This window comes from Taurulus bubalis (genome assembly GCF_910589615.1).
Source record: "Taurulus bubalis genome assembly, chromosome: 15".
In the NCBI taxonomy this organism is placed as follows: domain Eukaryota; kingdom Metazoa; phylum Chordata; class Actinopteri; order Perciformes; family Cottidae; genus Taurulus; species Taurulus bubalis.
Genome location: NC_136603.1, coordinates 4613494 through 4633493, shown reverse-complemented (window position 1 = coordinate 4633493; position 20000 = coordinate 4613494). Strand labels below are relative to the sequence as shown.

General features: G+C 44.7%; 1 protein-coding gene across 1 annotated transcript in view; it reads right to left on the bottom strand.

Moving 5' to 3' along the window:
• The window catches only part of plcl1 (phospholipase C like 1), a gene marked incomplete at both ends in the record, with an annotated part of 68288 nt that overhangs the window by 11020 nt on the left and 37268 nt on the right, over window positions 1–20000 (bottom strand). The window contains 6 exons of the mRNA XM_079231257.1: window positions 4206–4382; window positions 4511–5636; window positions 6240–6631; window positions 7515–7799; window positions 7887–8174; window positions 8271–8345. Coding sequence (XP_079087383.1) covers window positions 4206–4382; window positions 4511–5636; window positions 6240–6631; window positions 7515–7799; window positions 7887–8174; window positions 8271–8345 — 2343 coding nt within the window. The remainder of the gene's footprint in view (window positions 1–4205; window positions 4383–4510; window positions 5637–6239; window positions 6632–7514; window positions 7800–7886; window positions 8175–8270; window positions 8346–20000) is intronic.

Sequence of the window (20000 nt, the reverse complement as noted above, 5' to 3'; positions counted from 1 at the left end):
CTTACATCTTACATCGCACTCTTACATCTTACATCGCACTCTTACATCGTCCTGGAGTTGCTACGTTACCGTCAGGTCATGCTGAAGTGTGACGGACGGCAACGCGCTCGCAGAAAGGGATCACGACTTCGGATCAATTCTTCAAAGGCAGTGCATTGGAACTTTTTTACGAAATAGTTTTTTTTTAATTGAATTTTAATGCAAAACACCAATAGCGGAAGAAAGTGTTTGCATAATACAATGTTGGGGGGGGGGAATATGAGTCTGTGTCCATTAAGATGAGAGAGAATGTCTGAAGGAGACGATTGATTTTGTATTTTTTGACAAAAACATGTTTTTTTGGAAAGAGAATGAGTTTGTTAACAGGCAGCAGTTGAGCACAGTGACAGTTCAAAATGTTAATGTATTGTAATTTAAGTGCACCGGCTGGCATTTAAAAGAGTGCTCTGCCAATTTAGCATTGCACTCCTGTAACATTATCAGACTCTTTTTGTTGGACTATTTTACTCAGTTTCACTACTTCATGTGCCCAGATTTGATTTGTTTTGCTTTGCACTTGCTCTTCAGTAATTATTTTATGATTATGTTTTTGGAAATGTAATAAAAAAAAAAAAATGCAATCATTAAATCATCAAATCGTGGACAGTGTAAAAAAAAGAAGAAACGATAAATGCAGGCAAACCCATCGTCCTTTTATTCCACATATTCTTCTTTTCCTTGTCAAAACCGTGCACCTACATTACCCACAATGCAACCTGATTGCTGACAGTTTGGTTCCAGATGGTAAACCTCAGATTCTGAAAGATGAAGCCAATGCGGCAGTGCCTTAAACGTGCGTTGTCTCTAATGGCCAGCAGGGGGCGACTCTTCTGGTTGTATAGAAGTCTATGAGAAAATTACTCTACTTCTCTCTTGATTTATTCCCTCAGTAAACATTGTAAACATGAGTTTATGGTCTCATATATATTGTTTTCACATATGCAGTGGTACTTCCCAAAACCCGTAATCAAACTTTGATTTACTCCATTTAGGAGATATGACTCCTAAGAATTAGTTCATTCATTATAATCCTATTTTCAGAACCCTGATGCACATCATCACATTTTTAATACGCTGTCACACCCGTATTACACACACTTAATCTGTGTTTTATGAGTGCAGACAGCTGAGACAGTGGTTTTCATCGGGGCTTAGGAAGATAACTCCCGTCAGTGTTTGTGTGTTTGTGTGTGTGTGTGTTTGTGTGTGTGTGTTCAGTGATGTGCTGCTGATGTGGCGGCGTCAAAGCCTAGAGGACGAATGATTACAACATACGAGCGCACGCTTCAGCGGGCCGACACACACACTATACTGAACAGCATGACCTCGACTGTGACCTCACGCTGCCCTCCAGTTCCTCATGGTACGATCCACCAGGCCGATGAGAAGGGCGGAGCTAAAGACACTAAAGGCCTTTTTTATTTACCGCTAAAGACACTGTTGGTTTACGGCCGTCGCCATGTTGTTGTTTTTTACAACCGACACAGAAGTTACCATATTTGGAATGCGGAGGATACGTCTTTGATGGCAGCAGCGACCTGTCAATCACAGTAAGCCCCGCCCTAAAGCGTCCCCTGCTTTATGGTCTGTTTGACTCTAAATGACCATCATTTACTAAATGAACATCATGCTGTATTGAAGAAGACTTGAAACTAGAGATTGAGACATAAACTCATGTTTACAATGTTTACTGAGGGAATAAATCAAGAGAGAAGTAGAGTCATTTATATAGACTTCTATACACCAGAGGAGTCACCTCCTGGTGGTCAGGAGAGAGAATGCAGCTTTAACACATGAAGCATATACTTCTATACAACCAGAGGAGTCACCTCCTGGTGGTCAGGAGAGAGAATGCAGCTTTAACACATGAAGCATATACTTCTATACAACCAGAGGAGTCGCCCCCTGGTGGTCAGGAGAGAATGCAGCTTTAACACATGAAGCATATACTTCTATACAACCAGAGGAGTCACCTCCTTGTGGTCAGGAGAGAGAATGCAGCTTTAACACATGAAGCATATACTTCTATACAACCAGGGGAGTCACCTCCTGGTGGTCAGGAGAGAGAATGCAGCTTGAACACATGAAGCATATACTTCTATACAACCAGAGGAGTCACCTCCTGGTGGTCAGGAGAGAGAATGCAGCTTTAACACATGAAGCATATACTTCTATACAACCAGAGGAGTCGCCCCCTGGTGGTCAGGAGAGAATGCAGCTTTAACACATGAAGCATATACTTCTATACAACCAGAGGAGTCACCTCCTGGTGGTCAGGAGAGAGAATGCAGCTTTAACACATGAAGCATAGACTTCTATACAACCAGAGGAGTCACCTCCTGGTGGTCAGGAGAGAGAATGCAGCTTTAACACATGAAGCATAGACTTCTATACAACCAGAGGAGTCGCCCCATGGTGATCAAGACACTTCCACATTGGTGTCACTAGTCAGAATCTGAAGTTGCTGCAGAGTTTTGATACTTTCACAGTATTTATGTAGCACCTCGATCTGCTTTATAATAATAATAATACAAAAGCAGACTGGTCTCATGAGGACACGTTGAAAAAAAAAGACGTGTAAATCTTACTTTCTACAACATGGGACCTTTACGTTTATTCAAACAAAAGCCACCCGTACTCGAAAAAATAATGATAGCAACGGAGACAGGCATCACTGCTTAAGCAGCATAACAGAAGAAAAACATTTAAATAAAAATATGGAGCTGCAGATGGTTGGAAGATTGAGACAATATGGTCTGCTCTGCAGGGAAGTTCAGTTGTAAGTCAAAGCAGCCTCAGTACATGTAACCACAGCATGTAAAATACAACCACAGTCATATAAAAGCAAGCTCACTACAGTGTAAAACAGATCTTTTGACAGCAGCCATGTGGGAAATAGGACCGTGGATAAGACAGCGGATAAAAATTCTGCCAGAAATCCAAATGATGGCAATTAATCAGACGGCGTGACCACAAACGTAATGAATGATTGTAAGATCAGCTAAAACCAGGCTCACCCCTTCCTCATTCAAAAGCCTTTTATTTACCCTCATCGTTAATAACACCCGTATGAGGGTGACGTCACATGTGATCTGTTTGGAGTTTCAAACGTGGATTCAAATTCCACTTTACGCCCCGTCTCCTGCCAGAGATCCAACGTAATCACAGTCAAAGGTCGTTGGGAATTACGGGTATTACACAACTCATTTGCGGCCTCTGTGACGGTGCATTATGTCAGGACACTGAACACACACACACACACACATCGCCATATCAGTTGTGACAGCTTGTCATGATGGCTCAGCCACCCTGATACAGGACTCTGTCACTTAGCGGTAAAAAAAAAAAAAGAAGGCAAATCAGCAACACAGCAGCCATCAAATCACGTCTCCTGGAACAAATTCACTGCAGACATAAGTGTATTCATGGAGGCGCCGAATTTAAATTGTGATGGTCGTGACCCCCCCCCCCCCTCTTCAATTAAGTACTCTGGGCTCTATTTCCGTGCAGGTGCAAAGCCAGCCACAAACCTCTCCAAAAAATCACATAAGCCTCTTTTATGTTGTTGACATTTTTCCTCTTTCGCTTTCCTAAAAATCTAGAACACTTTTAAATGCACATTAAAATAACATGTTATGCAATAAAAGCAGCAGAAGTCTGTCCTGGGTTAGATTATCGGATGATTCATAACCGTGACATCATCCGCAAAACGCTTCAGAGACGCCACAAACTACACCGTTTCTTTTTCAGTGATGTTACCAGCGTGCATCCTGGGACATTTAATTTAGACACAAAATAAACAATTTGCTCTAGGAAATTAAAATCATATTTTTTGCTCCTGTAAACTGGATTATTATGAGGGGCTGTCATGCTGTTATGTAAATTATTTAAACAGGCTATTGCTTTTCCCAGTCATTTTCTGTATGGACGTTATTGTGTGTGCAACACCCCAAATATAACTCATTTAAAGGGGAACACTCGCTTTTTTAATGTATGTACATACATTTGGTTATTTGAGTTGCTACCAACCTGCAACAACAACCAGCTTGAGCATTTTGCTCCGTTTCAAAATATAAAAATTACATCTAAATCTAAATAAAACTCAGTCCAGCATGTTGTGCTGAGCAGAAACTCATGCCGGTGTGTCGGGCTGCAGCCGGCCTTACCTGAAACTCAAAGGTCTCATCAAACAGCGGGTCGTCCTGGTTCTGGGCGGCGGTGCGTGTCCGCTGCTCGGCACAGTCAGCCGGTACGCCGTGCAGCTCCAGCACCACATACGGGTCGATGACCTCTCCCTTGGCCCCTGACCCCTGAGGCTTGGGCAGGTTGTGGGCACTGATCACCTGCACAGTGGAACGCAAACATCAAACAAAACAAACAGAGAATATTTAAGGGAAAACTCACACTCCAATGAGAGAGAAAAAAGGAACTGAACGTTACAAAAACGTAAATGTCAACGTAATGTCTTCACCTTAATCCGTAGGGTTTGAGCCGGCACTCCCGGCACCCGGCCCTGCGTGTGAGCGCTGAAATACGACACCTCATCCCTCATCACAGCCGGCCGGAGGACATAACCGCACCCTCCGTTCTGTGAGAAGCGACCCCTGTGGAGGTCCAGCATGGCGCCGGGGGTCTGCTGGTTCAAGGCCACGAGCTGGACCCCTCCTTTCCAGTACCCCTGTGGGTTGGGGTTACTGGAGTCCAGACGCACCGAACTGGGCCGCACCCTCGTCAGCGTGCGCTTGGTGAACGTCACGAGGTCCTCCGGGCTCTCCGTGGTCAGGCGCCCGGCCTCGCCCTCGCCCAGGGAGCACATCGTCCAATAAGGCGGCTCGGAAGGCAGCGGCGTGCAGGGCGAGGAGGGACTGCTGGGCGGGGACTGCTGCTGGCCCTGCTTGTGACCGGCTCTCTGGGCGTAGAAGCTGCGGCTGCCCGTGCGAGCGATCGCCACCAGGTCCGACAGCTCCTTGTGGAGGCGCAGCTTCCTGGGTTGAGAGGGCGGCGGCACCACCAAGACCACGCCCAGTTCTTCCTCGCCAGGGATGGTCATTCGCCGTCCCGCCAGGGGCCCCCCTCCTCCGATCTCCTCGTCCTCCTCGGACACCTCCCCGTCGGAGCCGTCCTGCTCCGGAGGGAGCTTCTTCCCCACGATCAGGATGCGTCCCTTCAGCTGCTCGGGGGAGGGCAAGGTCGTGGCCCGCCCACCCAGGCTGACGGGGAGGGCCTCCGGCATGTAAAGACGGGAGCCGAAGACCTTCTTCAAGTGCTGAGCCATGGTGCGCTGCTGGCCGGGGGAGCAGCGCTGGCACAGGTACACCAGGAGCGGGTACGGAGAGGTCAGGAAGGCGTACTTGTTGACCACCTCCAGAGCGGAGCGGATAGTGACAGGCGCGTGGTGGTGGTGGTGGTGGTGGTGGTGGTGGTGGTGACGGGGGATATCCGGCCCGTAGTCCACCCCGAGGAGAGGCTCCCCCTCCGGGCCGTCGGTCACCCCCAGCTCTATGCACCGGCAGCCGGCCTGCAGGGCCCTGATCAACCCTCCGAGGTCCGCTCGGCCGTGGACCTGGTCATCCAGCAGGTAGGAGCGGTACGAGGTGCTGAGGAACGAGATCAACTTCTCAATGATGATGTACAGTATTAACGACATGTCGTGACTTACATAGGCCATTTTATTTTGCCTAAGTCAAAAGACAATGTGACTTAGGCCATTTTACAAGCTTTTCAAGATGGCATTTTTAAGCTAGCATTTAAGCTAGCAATTTAGTTCGCATTTTTGTCAATGAAAATCTCACTCGAACATAATATTCGTAATCATAACATAATTTGACCGGTATTACAGTATGCCTGTTGTGCCGTGTCTAGAGTCAGCTTGTGTTTTCTGAAAAACCTGACAAAAATGACATTGGCCATTATTTTAGGAAGGTGACGCATAAAATAAAACACCTTTTCCACATGTTGTTAGGCAGTGTGGTCGTTCACGATCTCTAATATTTATGTATAATCTAGTACTGGCACAATATGTCCAATTGAATGTGCACAGTTTGTTTTGGTGGCATGCAGAGCACAGTGAGTAAACAGAACCATCTGGCGCCGTTGAGTGAATTAATTCAGAGTCAGCTATGTATAGAGGTTTCTTAACTGGACTTAATTGGTCTGGCTGAAAACAACGTTGCTGTACGTGCTCTGACTGGGAAACGGACCTGATGTAGTAGTGGGACAGAGGCATGTTCATGTCCTGACAGACCCCCAGGTGCTCCGGGTCGAGCAGCTGGCACTCTGGAGACTGCAGGTAGCGGCCGAACCCGTCCAGCCCCAGCAGGCCCCTCTCCTTGCCCTGGGCCGAGGGCTCGCAGCGCCGCAGGAGCTCCCAGCAGCCCTCCGTGGTCGCCAGAGACAAGCCCTGCTCCGTCTCCAAGAAGAGACGGAGGTCCTGGGGGTCCAGACACTCCCGGTCCTTCGACAGCTGCACCAGCAGGAAGTAGACGTCCGGCCGGGTGCAGAGCTCGCAGAAGGCCTCGTGGAACTCCTCGCGGGTCACGTGGGAGGTGAGCTTCTCCTTGCTGCGCTGGATCTCCTTAAAACGCAGACGAACCTGCGGAGAGAGAGAAGAAGAAGAAGAAGAGGTGAGTTAATTAGTCGGGCCAACGTTCTGCCTCACTCGTTCACCTGAAGGTTAATTAAACTTTAGTTATCTTGTTTCAATGAGGATATTAAATAAAACGACCCATTAAACAACACATTGTATTAATAATCACTCCTCTTTCGCCTGCCTTCTCTTCTCTCAATACTCTTCCTCTGAGCCTCATCATCGTCATCTCGGTAAAATGTGAGTTCCTTTGCAAGATGTCAGCCGTCATGTCGGCTGTCTGAGCCGACTCAGACGTCCATCCTCTCTCTCTGTTTCCAGGTTTAGTCTCTTTGTTCCAGCAGCAGGTGATACATGGAGGAGGAACCGGGGAGCGGTAGCCTCAATACGGCTCGAGCATATTGCTAATTACGTTGCACGTCCGAGTTTAAACGCTAGACCTCGACTGCATTTAGTGAGACTATCTCTGGCTTTCCCTCTGTTTGTTACAGCTTAGTATTAAACTTACAGATTTACGTCTTGTAATATTTTTAGGCCACGAACAGAAATTAATATATTTGACAATTTCTGCCTGTTTTATCTTGCCCAAGAGTGTAAAGTATTTCGCAGATACAGAAATACCTTTGGTGACATGTGGGGACACCAATAAACGACAGTAATGTCAAACGTTAAACTGATGCGTAGTTATTATGATATGAAATACATTTTCTATGGCTTTTTTTGGTCTAGAAACACAGATTTTCTTGCATTTTCTGGTTGAAAACTACACATTCATGACAGTTTGGCCCAACAATCCAAAAGGTTGTCTGCACTTCCGATATCCGAACTGATGAAAGCAGAAAAAGCAGCGCCAGGCTTGTGTAGGATAATGCATGCCCCTATGCTTCACCTTGGCCTCCTTGATCCCGGGGCAGAGCTTACAGATGGTGGCGACGGCCACGTCCTCCGACACGATGCCGTAGCCGTCTTCGTCCACCTGGGCGAACTCCGCCGCCAGCCACTCGCTCCTCATCATCCCGCCCGGGCTGCCGTCCACCGCCAAGCCGCCTCCTTCCCCGAGCCCCCCGACTCCTCCGCCGGCACCCCCGATGATCGAGGGGTGGGCCAACAGGTAGCGAAGGCCCGTCACCCAGATGTTGGCCACGTCTGCAGACAACGCAACCAAGTCCAGAGACTGGGAGGAGGGACAGATGAGGAGATTACGGGACGGGAGCACCAACCAAAAGAGTATTCCCTGCAGACCTTTGAGGGTGCAACGTACCTGGTAGTCGTCCCCGTGGATGACCGAGAAGGCCGCTTCCTCGGCCAGGTGCTCGAAGAGAGGGCCGTTATGGAGGAACGTCTCGGTGCTCCTCCCGGTGCGGACCTCTCGGATGCTGGAGACGTCCAGCCGAGCCCGGTCGCCGTCCTTCTTGGACGGCTCCCAGCGCAGGCAGCTGAGGTCGCTGTCCAGCGTGTAGAAGCGACAGTAGACCCTGGAGTTGGGCCGGATCTTCTTCAGCTCACACCCGCCCTGCATGAACGCCAAGCAGTCGGCAGCGCTGCTCACCTGGGATTGGACGATCAAACACAGACTTTATGATCTGTTTTCGTTTGTTTTTTGGGAATTCTTTTGTCATTGTGTAAATCTCTGTCGCTGATCTACCTTCTTCTCAGAGGGCATGCTACTGAAGGACACGGTCTTCTTCCTCCCTCCGCCAAACTTCTGCATTAAGGGATCCTGGGAGAAGGCAAAGACAGATGGTCAAGTTCTACAGTCAAACTCCTCCTCTGGGTTGTACAGTTAAAACAAGATTATCCTCCAGTTAGACTAGATATATTTATTTAATACGACAAAATATTTGTATGTGTCCTTTGTCAGAATCACTTACAAATATAAAATATTCATGAACATTTCAGAGGGACAAATGTGGATAAACAACTGTTTCAGAGCAGCAAGTGGTGTATTCACACATAAATCCTGTAGCATGAATGACTGGTCATTTGGGGTTTTCATTGTTTTTTTCTAGACCAATAAATGGATTGAACGTAGGCGGGCGCTATATTTGGAGCCCATTCAATAGAGAGAGAGAGAGAGAGAGAGAAAGAGACAGAGAGAGAGAGAGAGTTCACTATGGGAGGCTTTTCCATCCGATGCCTGTGAAATATGGTACGAAAAACACAATAAAAAGCCCAGTCAAGGAACGCTTTAAAGCAAATTAGTTCAAACAGAGAGTTTCCCAAAAAGCTTCTTCTCTTTTCTTTCCTCCCCTCTTTCCTAGGGAAATTAACATTTCCATCTTTTCAGCAGAGCGTCTGCACTTTGATGTCATGTGATACATTTAAAAAAAAAAAAAAAAAAATGCTGACTCTGTATCATCCAAATGTGTTTTTTTTACTAATTGGCTGAATCAGTTACCGGGACAGGCGATAATGTTTGGTGGCCCAAATGTTCTCCGTTGCAGGCGAAGGCAGACCCGCGTTCACTTTAATGAGCAGGTGGCGAGCAGGGACGCATTATTCGCTTCACGGGAACTGTGTTCTTGTAGAACACATTTTTGTTTTAAAAATAATCTTCAAAAAACTAATTTTCCCTGAAGGAAACCCTGGGGATGTTTTGAATCTGTCTTGTTTGAGTGTGTGTGTGTGTGTGTGTGTGTGTGTGTGTGTGTGTGTGTGTGTGTGTGTGTGTGTGTGTGTGTGTGTGTGTGTGTGTGTCGTCATGGATGGCTGTTTATACTACACACGATTTAAATATTATTAACTGTAACATGACATTTTTATGATTTTTCTTAAAGTCTCAATGCCCATCAAAGGGACTGGTGTTGGGAATTAGCTGTACACACACACACACACACACACACACACACACACACACACACACACACACACACAGGACACCGCTTCTGAATTAGCAAATGGTTCTCTGGACTCTTTCAAATGAATAAATAAATGAAAATTAATAAAAATAGTCCAGTATGGGGATTTTTGGTACAAATGTTTCAATATCACATCCTCAATATGTTTTGTCTCGGGGCTTGGAAGAGAAACTTTTCGTTCATCAGCAATAAACGTCTGCAAAGAAGGCGAGGAGTACCAGCCAATCAGAAGCAGAGAAGGGCGGGTCAGGACACTTAATCTACCAATGGCTGTGAAAGAGGTCTATTTGGCTCATGCATCCTGTTATTTGTACAATTCTGCCAGTTCCACCCTAGTGTCCTCTTATTAGGGGATATGATACCAGACCGTATTGTAATAATTTTCAGCATAAAGATGATCAAAAGTCAAGAGTCTAAGCAAGATTCCCCAAAAATGACTCCTCGATTGCTCCCCGAGTTTCTTTAATTGTATTGTTCGGTGCCTTCCCATCAACCCACAGAGTAATACTTCACATATTTAGAAAGATTACAACCTAAAGCATCTAAATAATAATCACAATAAACACAAGCATTGACATGTTAGGAAGCATATTCAGTCCAAAAAACCGTGTGGTTTGGAAATTGATGTCCAACAGGGTACCAAAATGACCCCCTCCTTCCGCATGTGCCGTCTGACGCGCTTTCAGAAGAGTCTGAGGACCAATGAGATCGCAGGATCTCGGAACGCCCCAAAAAAAAGCAAAAAAAAACTTCCGTTCTTGCTTCGCAATTTGGAGACACGAATACTCGTTAAAAAATGATCTAGATTGGTTTATTAGACTTAGAAACATCATAATCGCTTAGTCATTTTAAGGAGTTTATGGAATTATTCAAACTTAACTATCTGTATTTATTTATTTAAAACCACACGTCTCTTCTGACAAGGGTTACGGTACTTTATCAATTTAAATGAATAACATCAGAACTGTGGATGAGGAGATAGCACAGTTCTAGTTTTGAAAAAAACCAATTCTCATTAAAGGTTAAAGGTTATAAGGTTAAATACATATGTGACAAGGAGAGAGGCCCTCGATATCTTTGGGTTTTGGACTTGTCAACGAGGTGTCTGCGGAAATTGTGATGTGAATTTGAAGTAATTTTCTGACATGTTAGAGCCCAAACAACTGTTGATCGCAGCCCTAATCATCTTTAAAAAGTTCTTGAGGTATTTATTTTGTTTCTTTCAAAAAGGCGACAAAAGGCGCAGATCTTGTTTTTCAATCTTTCTGGTGAAGCTCGGGGGAAAGACTCCCCCTCATGGCATAACAAGCAACCATTATCGGTAAAGTGACTGGTGTCAGAAGAGGGAACTTTGAATCCCACCCTATATTAAGCTTAAGTACACACACACACACACACACACACACACACACACACACACACACACACACACACACACACACACACACACACACACACACACACACAGTTGTAACCGTGCTGCCTGCCCCTGGCTGTCTCCAGCTACGGCGACAGATTGATTGGCAGCTTCATCTCTGCTCGGTGAGCAAAATGTCAGCCTTCAGTTAACTTTCATTAGCGCTGCATCGCGGGATTTGTTCCCGATAACGGCCCTTCACCGGTTTGTAATGAGCTGCGGCTGAAATGACGGCGGTAATTACACGTGGCGCCGAGTCCACCGAGTCCACCGCGTCTCCCGTGTGCAGGCCTTTCCCCGTCACCGCCATCCAGCAGCAGTGGTTGGTTTACAGATGCAGAGTGTGTGTGACTGCACCTTCAATACGGGAGATGGCCACTAGGGGAATACGTGAATAAGTGCTAATACCACACTGTGAAAATACTCCACTACGAGTAAAAGTGCTGCAGCCAAAAGTATGTTTTTATGAGGAAAATGTATTTTTAAGTAGTGTAAAATGTTACCTGGCAGTGTTTTACTTCCATACTGATGTTTCTGGGGTAATATTACTGCTGCGTGAATGTGTGTGTTGCATTCTAACTCCAACCATGTATCTCTAATGTAGGTTGTGGCAACATAACTACTTGGTAAGGTTTAGGAAAAGATCGTGGTTTGGGTTAAAATAACTACAGAAATGGTGTTATTAAACTACGTCACATGACAAATTAATCAACGTTGACTTCTTTTTAACGCTCCGGGTCAAAGACGGGTTTTTGCTTGACCCCAGTCAGGGTTTTAGAGGTCTTTATACTTACATTACATGAAAATACTTTTTTTTTCCGATATCTGTGTGTTGAGAACAGCCTGTTTTTATTTCGACCCGTGATTAAATCCTATATCCATTGCATCTGTTGAGTGTGTGACAAACAGACATATAGCAGCATCCTGACATCATCATCATCATCAATAATGAACATGAAGGTCAACCTGAACTCTTAATGGATCACCAGGTTTACAGACTCACAGCAGATGTGCCTCACAACAATCTGCGGTTATAAAATGAACATTTAATCGCTTAGAAAATATCACGCGTATGTGATACGTGAAAGCGTTTCACAAGCGTTTAACAAGCCGAGCTGTGAGAACCTGATCCGTTGTCCCCAGAACATGAATAAACAAGAGACGACATCTGAAACTGTCTTCATGACGAGCCTCGCTTCAAATATTTCTAAATGATCGGGCGTGAGGCCCGGCGGTGAGCTGATCACGAGGGAGACAAACTTCAGGCTTTGAATGTCGTCACAAAGTCCACGCATTGTGGATGTGAGCCACTGGAATCACTCAAGTTGGACCCTGAAATGCATCATGGGACAGGAGCCGTTTGTGAGCATTTGCATACAGAACATTATTCTTAATAATATCTTTTTTTTTGTCTGTCAGTCCTAAAAATATCTCTCTGTAGCGCAAATATCAAGTAGTTTATTTTATGATTTATTTTGTATAACTTTGAACAATCAACTTTTTTTCTTGTGTTTCTTGTGTTTCTTTAACTTGTGGAAATCTGTTCTTGTGAGTGCCTCTTGTGGGACTCTAAAGGGGGTTTTATTCTGAAGAAATCTAACTAAAAAAGGTGGAAATAATAATGTACAGTTACTGTAATTACACCATCAATTGGCACCTTTTCTAGTGTTCCTCAAGGCGCTTTAACGCCACACGTCATCGTTCATTCACACCCGTTCATACACTGATGGCGGGCGGGGGGGGGGGGCTACCATGCAAAGTACCATCATGCAACATTCACAGCTCCGGGATCAACTCGGGGTTAAGTGTCTCGCCCGAGGACACATCGACACGGACTAGCAGAGCCGTGGATCGAAACCGCCGATCCTCTGACTGAGCCACAGCCGCCCCCGAGCGTTACATTTCAACAGGAGTCGTTTTAGTTTATTTCCCCGTGACTTATTTAGGAGAGTGCGGTGCTTTTAGAGGAGGGACAGGAGGGCGATAAGCTGCCGTTTACGGTTAGAAATCATCTGCTGAGGAAGACCGGATGTGCGAGAACGCTTTTGAGACCCTGACTCAAAACGTTCACCGTATCTTTTAGCCAAATAAATGATTAACCCCGTACACAACACCCATGATTACCCCGGAAAGAAATCATTGCTTCTTCCTCTTTGTATTGATCTCCAATTCCAATCATCCCACATCATCCCACATCCCGCAGACTGGCCGCCGAGTCGCCATTTAAAGGCGGTTTTGCTCGTTTGTCTTTGTGCACACAACCCTCCCAACAAAATGTCTTTTTTATTAAGTTGGGCAGCGAGGAGGCCGGACAGACGGGCTTAGACAAAGCAGGTCAGCTGGTATTTAGGTGGACAGAGCCGTCTCTCTGGCGATGGCGCTTCGGGGCGCCGTGGACGTTTTTAGGGGACGTTGTGCGTCGTGGAAGTTTTCCGCGACCACTTTGACATGACACACGATGCCATCCAGGAAATATGGCCACGTCCATTTAAAGCCGTTAATGCAGCGCTCTGTTTTGGCCTAAAAGGGCATCTATCAGTTATAATCCACCGCCTGTTTCATGCTCCATCTCTCCGTCTCTCTCTCCGGGTTGTTTTACTTCTCCGCTCAGATGTGATCATTCTCTCCGTCACTGAGCTGCTGCCGGGGGAAAAAATAAATAAAAAAATATCGCAGCACAGATGGAGAGACGCTAAAGAGAAATGGGAGCACAAGGCTGGAGGGAAAGAAGAGACGAGTAGCAAGGAAAAAAGGTCAGGCGAGACAAAATAAAAAGGGATGTTCTGGAGTGGAAAGCGGAGAAAATGGTTCGACAATTGGTTGAAGAGTTCGTTCTTTTTTTCTTCTTTAAAAAAAATACAGTGCAAATTGAATAGAAGAGGTGGGAGATGAAAAGAGGATGGAGATGCAACAAGTGGGGACACGGGGAGCAGGAGTAGAATAAACTGTGTGGAACGGGCGCCGACAGCAGTTGAAGTGTTTACAGCAGCTCGCCCTTCGCTCGGTTCGCTTCGTCACGCGTAGGAAGAGAGAGAGAATACCATTCTATGAATATGGTTCAAGAGGCACTGTGGCAGCAAAGCCTTCTACGTAGTTTAACACCTCCGTGGTGGAGGAAGCTTTGGTACATCAGGGGCTCGTGAAGAAGAAGAAGAAGAGCTGTTGGTGGAGTCCGGTTCTAGTAGTTGTGTGAGTGGCCTTATAGTTAACAATATAGAAGCCTTCGTTATGTGTGTGCAAAGTGGAGGACGCCAGGTAACGGGCTCTCTCCCAGTGTTTGGTTTGTCCCCTCTGGGCCGCTGTAGAAACATGGCGGACTCCGTGAAGACGACCGGCTCCCCGTGAGCTAGATTTGTACTCGGCTGAAAGAAGTCTCCTTTGGCTGTTCAGTGGTCCCTCGTTTAAACCCGCAATAGACGAAATCAGCTTTATTTTTTACAATTATTATACATGTTTTAAGGCCGTAAAACCCCTAACCACACACTTTTATACACTTTTCTCAGCCATCTAACATTTTCTCGCATTTCTCACTTTTCTCTCTTATTTAAACACTCTCAAAGCAAAGGTTTCATAAAGTTTTGTAGCTTTTGTGCGGATGATGTTGGTGTCCAGCGGAATGTTCTTTTTCCTGCTGTCACTGATCCACAGAGCTAAAGCAGACTCCATCCTTATGATGGTCTTGTTGTGGACAGTTACAACCCTTTTTGCATCCCTGTTAAAACTTATTGCTGCTGTCGTCCTTATGTTATTTTCCTCCTTCTTTATGTAACGAACCGAAGATTCATTTATTCCGCAATGGCGCCCTACAGCCGCGTAACTTCTACCTTCCTGTACCAGAAGTCCAGCTTTTTCTGCGATGGTTAGCATCTTCCTCTGCCTTTTGGGTGCGACCGCAGGTGCCTTTTTCGTTGCAGTTCGTTTCATCGACATTATGGGTTTTTCGGGTAGAAAACGTGCAAACATACAGCACTTCAGAGTCACACTGCTAGCGATTGAACATTTATGTAAATCTGGCTAGCCGAACGCATTCTGTACTTGATTCTGTACATTCTGAGATTGATTGACAATGGTGTACAGTACAGTCCCTTAGCCAATCAGGACGCAGAACACAATGCGCGTTCATACTGTACACTGTAAAAAAAAGCATGCAAAATACACACACAAAAATCTGCGAAACAGCGAGGCCGCGAAAGGTGAACCGCGTTATAGTGAAGAAGAATATATTAAACAAGTGCAAATATTGCATTTGTTTCATACTTTTTTTTTTTTAAGGTGCATATCGCACCTCGCAAAAGGATGCAGTGTGGTGCAAACCATTTACCAACGAATCCAAAAATATATTTTTTTAATAAAATAAAAAAAACAACATGGACAGAATTAAAAACATTCATGTTTTTAATTAAAGTCTTTTACTTCTAGGGCTGCATTATGAGGAATATATATGCTATAATATTGTTGAATATTGCGATAACGATGTTACTTGATATTAAAGTGTACTCAGTTCTGCCTCTCTGCTGCTTTCAGAACTAATTGCTTGTTGAGTAAAACAAAAATACTGTATTATTATTATACAAATTATTTCATTCTTTTGTTGAACAAATTGAACATTGAACTGAAAACAAAAGGGATTAATCAAATTAAAAAAGAAAGAGTTACATTTTAATGTGCAGTTTTCTACAGATATCATAGTCTTTCGCATTGTGTTTATGGCAACATTAACTTTATACTATGGAGCCCTACTAAATAAAGTCCATAAATACAAATGATCTCGGAAAGAAAACGGATGAGACATTACTTTACCAAACTAATCAGGAAGCCATCAGGACGCTTTGCGATGCCTTAAAACCCTCTTTTTAGTCCAAATACTCTATTTTCTACTACTTTATTCATGTTTATCCTTCATGGATTTGTAATAAACAACTCTCGCACGCCTCCATCCCTGCAGGTCAGCGCTTTAATGTGAGGACGCACGTACTGTAAAACTACAGCAGGCTTTACTCCGTCCTCCAGTGACCTCCAACAGCTGTAAACACAAAGAGCCGATGGAACATGAACGTGAAAATCAATCGACAACAACACACTACCTTACACATCCGATCATCCATCAATCTCTATACTGTGCCTGCGCTCGGCCTCAATGTTTCCATCCATTGACAAACACATGTTTATACAATTTGTTAACCTTGTGCATAACACACACACACACACACACACACACGCACAGTCTGCTGAACAGACCAGACCAACACCTGGCAGTTGCATAAATCCAGTCCCAATCTGATCCTCACGATCTGGCTAATAATCCCTCAGCACATTGGCAGAAGATTAGCACAATAGATTACTGCGCAGCTGCAGAGTCTTACAGCCGGTAATCCACACAGAGGACGGGACGCTGTGTGTCACAGGCCGCACAACGCCGCACAACTCTGGATTTTTATGAACTATGACAGTTATTTACTGGTGCATTTATTTATATTTATTGTGTAGCTGATTTTCTTTTGGGCTCCACAGACATGAGTCTTAAATGTAAAAAGACGTTCATCACAACAGCGATTTACTTTTGTGGAGCTAATACCGTTAACAATGGCTCTGTTCAGTGTCCCAGTAAACCACAACAACAAGAGCATAACCCGTTAATAATATTAGTTACAATGAGTCCACATGTCTGCTATGAGAATGACTTGAGGTCTGGAGACACTGGTATTGAATCGTTTTAACGGTGAGTTTCCCTTTAGCCAGCACAAATACTACGTTACAATTGAAAAGTGATGAGAGCACAATACAAATAAATAGATGGAAGTACATAAAAACAAAATAGACACAAAATAAGTAGTTATGAGGAGCCAGCTTTCAGATCGATGAGCGGTGAGTTGTGTTTGACATCCGCTGATGAGGGCTTCATTTGTGATATCATTTCGGAAACTTTCGATGAGGAAATCCCAAAGACATGCCAAAGTAACTGTGGGAAATAAAATGTGCTGTGTCCTGTGTGGTGTGTCCTAGCTAGCACTAGCGGTGTATCCTAGCTAGCACTAGCGGTGTGTCCTAGCTAGCACTAGTGGTGTATCCTAGCTAGCACTAGCTGTGTGTCCTAGCTAGCACTAGCGGTGTATCCTAGCTAGCACTAGCGGTGTGTCCTAGCTAGCACTAACGCTCCAAACGCTGCTAAAAGTCATATAGAAATATCAACGCTGAGAGAGGTGGAAAAATCGATAAAAAGTTGTTATGTGTTGGGGAAATTTTGGGGGGAGAAAATAGAAAATGGCACGTGCAATGTATGACTGTGCTTTTGAGAATGAACATAATTTACACAAAAAAGTTAGCAACACTGTTCCTGTCTTGCAAGGCGCTGAGGAAAAGAGAAAGTTCACGAAGTTCATCAATGCTGAACTCGACATGAAAGATTTGTGCGCTTATTGAGGTTGTTAATCCTGAGAAACCAGCAAGAGTTTGCTAGATTTTAAAAATTAGCACAGTGTTGATAATTAAGCAGCACTCACTCCAAAAGTCGCTAAAACTAGCATGAAAAGTCCCCTCCAGGCCTCCCTCCAAAGCCACGCCCCCAAAATGATCAACATAAACGTAAGCATTGTTGCTTATGTCTATTGCTAGTACTCACAGCTGTTAAGATAGCAGCTTGTGAAAGACTTTGGTGACGCAGAAGGTAGTGGACACGCAGGTAGTCCGTCAAATCATGGCTTCCAGGCCGAATGAGGTGATTGGACGACAGCCACAGATGCAGGACTGTTTATCTTTTTTGTTGCAGCATTTGATCCATTGATTGACGTCAGGACAATACAAAGAAAACTGGTTTCCAACCCTTCATTTAACTCATGGAAACTAGTGAGCGTGCAGACTCTTCTGCAACAAGCAACACATTGACTTTCTCTTGATTTGGGCCTTTTATTGGCACTAAACCAACCAAGTTTTTTTTCTCCAAAATTACTCTCCAGAATGGATGGATTAGGAAACTCACTTTTGTAGTTTTGACGTGGGGGGGGGGGGACAAGTCCAATAAATCATGAGCCAACTTTTGCTTCCAGCTCTCCATGATCACTTTTTATGTTACTTGTGGTCAAAGATCTGCGTTAACTCAAGACAAAAAGACGGCCAACAACAGTGACTCGAAGACGCTGCTGCCCTTTTGAAGAAGAAGAAGAAGACGAAGAAGAAGACGAAGAAGAAGAAGAAGAAGAAGAAGAAGAAGAAGAAGAAGAAGAAGAAGAAGAAGAAGAAACGACAAACACTTTGAGGAAGTCGTGAGAAAACCAGAGTGATTAATTGAAAACCCCGAAGTGTCAAGCGTGTGCACGAGCGTGTGGGCGGGAGCGCGTGCACATATTTTTCCATGCGCGCCCAATGATCGTATTTCGGTTGGAGCCATCCAATAAACGGCGTTATAGCCGTGCGGCTTTATGGATTCTTTACGAACCCGCTGCAACGGCCGGCTCGATCTGGAATCAATAGAAATGCTCTGTGATGATGCCGACAAGCTACGGCGTAATCACAGCAAGTGCAATCAGCTCCGCTGTGACCTCAACCTCGAGTGGTGTGTGTGTGTGTGTGTGTGTGTGTGCGTATGTGTGTGTGTTTCACTCTGGAAAATTAAAAAAGGGGAGAAAAAAAAAGCTTGATTCTTATTTTCTGTCGGTATAAAATATGGGAAGCGACGGCGAGTTCTTGAAGCGTTTGAAGAAAGAAGAAAAAGCAGAATTTCGGTTTATTTTTATCGGCAGCTTTCGTCTTCGGGATTTAGAGTCTGGAGCGGCACGAGGAGTCAAAGCAGTCGGAGATCTCGGCCGATCCTCTTGGCGAGCGCCGTGTTATCGTCCCGTTAACAGATGGAAACAACTGTTGACGCTGAGATAAGATCGAGAGACACAATAATCTCATGGCTATCTTTTTGGAACTAATAAGCGTGTTTCAGAGTTTGAAAACAACCTGTGGCCACGTTGGTGTTTTCAGGTGAGGAGCAGCATGAATACCCAACCAGTGTCATAAAAGATACATAGAAAATAAAAAATAGACTATTACGGGCATTTTGACAATTATTATCTATTTTATAATGTTTTTTTCTTTTCATCTTTATTTAATATGGAACATTTTGGGTTTCCATTTCGAATGAAATGATGTTTCCTGCAGTAACCTGGATTCTGCTGGAAGCTTTGGCTTTGACAGCAGAGGGGACATTTCAATCAAAGCCCTTTGCACCACACACACACACACACACACACACACACACACACACACACACACACACACACACACACACACACACACACACACACTCTCCCTCTGCCCTCAAATAATGAAGAGAATCTCAGATGGATTTCAATATGGCTTTGTGCTTCATTTTGCCTGACACATATAAATAAGCTCTTTTTCTCTCTCACACACACACACACACACACACACACACACACACACATTTATGGGCTTCAACCGAACAGATTTTTTAATCTTAGAGTCCGGACAAATTTCGGCCAAATCATTTTGATTTGACGAGCAGCTGGAGGTCTCGACGCATTGATTAAGAAATCGGTTGGATTTCTGGTCTGAAATTCTTGCGGACTGATATTATGATATGCTATTTTACACTATGCGTCTAAAACTGTCCTCATGACACCTGTGGCTCAATCTTCAATCAGTTGTTTCCCCTCTTCCAGCTTCTTTCAGAACCGTTTGTCCACAATTAGGACGCGGCCATCTTGTTTAAATCATCTTTATTGGGAAATGTCAACGAATAAAACGGAGGGTTTTCGTGCTTCTACTTTCATAAACGTTGCAGGTAAATAAACACACCGAGCTGTTCACGAAGCGAGACCCAGAGCTTGAACCACATTTTGGGGGAGACTGACGTTGGCCCTTCCTCTTCTAGTGGAGATGCTGCTGTCAGAGAGCGAACTCCTCCACCGGTCTCATAACAGCAGGAGTGAAGATATAGAGCGGAGGTGCCGGTCATATTGTGCAATAAACTCTCCGCTCCACTTTATTATCTATGTGCATATATATATATATATATAAAAAAGATGATTGAGATGATTTACCGCAGTGATCTCAGAAGGAGAACACATTATTCTCTCATGTTCTACCTTGTTGA